Genomic DNA, 1912 nt, shown 5'->3' with positions numbered 1-1912 from the left:
GTGACTTGCTGCCTACAATCCTACTGTCCTCTGCAGCTTCCCCAGTGTAAGTAGATTAGAGAGAGCACTTCTCTGTTATGGTCTGTCTAGGTCAGCTTTGTATAAAACTATCCAGCTTAGGAAGCTGCTGTTTAACACTCTCATCTTGGAACAACATAACTGCAGCATAAGTAGGAAAATATTTCATCACTGTACATCTCTGTATGACACCCAAACGCAACCCAGAATTTTACAATAACCAGCCTTTCAGAATTTGACAATTTATCTTTTTCACTTCAGAACAGACTCATATCATTGCTACTGTTCTTTCTGTAGGTAATTAACTTTCTGAAACCTGAAAATATCGACAAGGCATATTGCCAAATTACCCAAAGGGCTTCAATAGATCAAATAGATTTAAATTTGGGGTGCTGTACTTGAAATAAGGCCTGCCATGAATCCTGTAGAACAGCTTCCCACCAAAGCTGAAAAATACTATAACTACACTGTACAGCACGGAACACACTCCATGTTATGATAAACTTGAGCTGGACATGGGAGACCAGTTAAGGTGCCCCACCACCACCCTCCAGTCCTTTCATTTCTAGGAAGGCTAATTGATTCAGGTACGCCATTGTGTGAGTGTGCCAACACACAGAACTGACTCTGTGTACTAACAAGTAACAGTGCCTCAACCAATAAACTCTCCCAGTATTCAAAATAATGAGGAGTGCAACAGAGACACACAGAATTGCCCCGTTATGGTTCTCTACCCAAGGCGTCTCAATGTTCCATTTTTTCCCTAACACTGAGCCACAGGAGATGGTACAGCAGGGCCTCTAGCCACAGTTCTGGGTTACAAAAATAAACGTACAGTCCATCATAATTTTTTTTCTGAGCAAGCTTGTTTGGTTTTATTTGTCCCTTCTTATCCTCCCTTTCAGAAAAAAAAAATATATGAAAATATCACAGAACAAATAAGCTCAGAAAACACCAAACCATCTATTTAACTGTTCAAATCAAATACCACCTTTAAACTAGTTTTCTCGGCCCTCTTGGACACATACAAAGCAGTATAACATAGCAGGCCTCAGGCTACCAATATACTGGGCTTTGCTCAACAGCTTCTGTATTACAATAATTTTCTAATGACAAAAACATTGCGATTCTGAAGCATTTTCCCATTTACCTCTGACCCAATCTTGGCACCATGGATTGATCCATACCTCCTTCCCTCAACAACTCCAACATGACTGCCTTCAGCGTACCCCTCCTGATACCCCTCACCATGAAATCTGTAGACAGAAGAATAAGGTTTTAGTGTGTATTTTCATTTCATATGAAACCCACGCTGCACACAAGCAACTCACAGGAACAAAACCGTACTGTATCATCTAGGAAATGCCATTGGCTGTATATAATAATACTGCCTAACACCGATTTCAATTAAGATGCAATTACAAACACTGTGACCTCTTCAAACAAGTTTATAATAATTTGCCAGGAATAACGCACTCTGCCACGCAGCTCAGTACTCTCACCAGAGTAACACAGCTAACTACAAGCTCACAACTCCGGGTCAAGTTTCCCCGCGGTGAAAGAACCGAGACTGAGAGGGCTGGTTGCTCGGCAAGAGCAAAGAGAAGAATTTCCCCCGTCCTTCTCCTTCCTCTCCCCTTCCCCGGGCTCATCATCCGCCCTTCACCCCTCACTTTCTCTTTTCAGCCCCTACTGCCGGCGGTGTAGGTGTAGGTGTAGGCCCAGGCCCAGGCCCAGACCCAGGCCCAGGCCCAGGCCCAGTGCTCCCCTCCCTCCCACCCCCTAGGCCGACTGTCACCCGCGGCCAGCGAGGAGTCTCGCTCCGGTCCTGCCTGCCCCCCGAGGTCCCCGGTCAAGGCTCCCCCACCAACTCCCCCTCTCCTCAGCCATCACG

The 1912-nt window shown here is 45.3% G+C and overlaps 1 protein-coding gene across 1 annotated transcript in view; it reads right to left on the bottom strand.

The window, feature by feature from the left end:
• Nucleotides 1–1908, bottom strand: part of LTO1 (LTO1 maturation factor of ABCE1) — a 9122-nt gene extending 7214 nt beyond the window's left edge. The window contains exons 1-2 of the mRNA XM_035892645.1: nucleotides 1894–1908; nucleotides 1169–1273 (exon numbers count right to left, since the gene is read on the bottom strand). Coding sequence (XP_035748538.1) covers nucleotides 1169–1273; nucleotides 1894–1908 — 120 coding nt within the window. The remainder of the gene's footprint in view (nucleotides 1–1168; nucleotides 1274–1893) is intronic.
• Between the last annotated feature and the right edge of the window lie 4 nt (nucleotides 1909–1912).

The sequence above is a fragment of the Egretta garzetta genome, unplaced genomic scaffold, assembly GCF_000687185.1.
Source record: "Egretta garzetta isolate BGI_Z169 unplaced genomic scaffold, ASM68718v1 scaffold454, whole genome shotgun sequence".
Classification (NCBI taxonomy): Eukaryota; Metazoa; Chordata; class Aves; order Pelecaniformes; family Ardeidae; genus Egretta; species Egretta garzetta.
The sequence above is the reverse complement of the archived record's forward strand: the minus strand, read 5'-3'. Positions and strand labels throughout refer to the sequence as shown.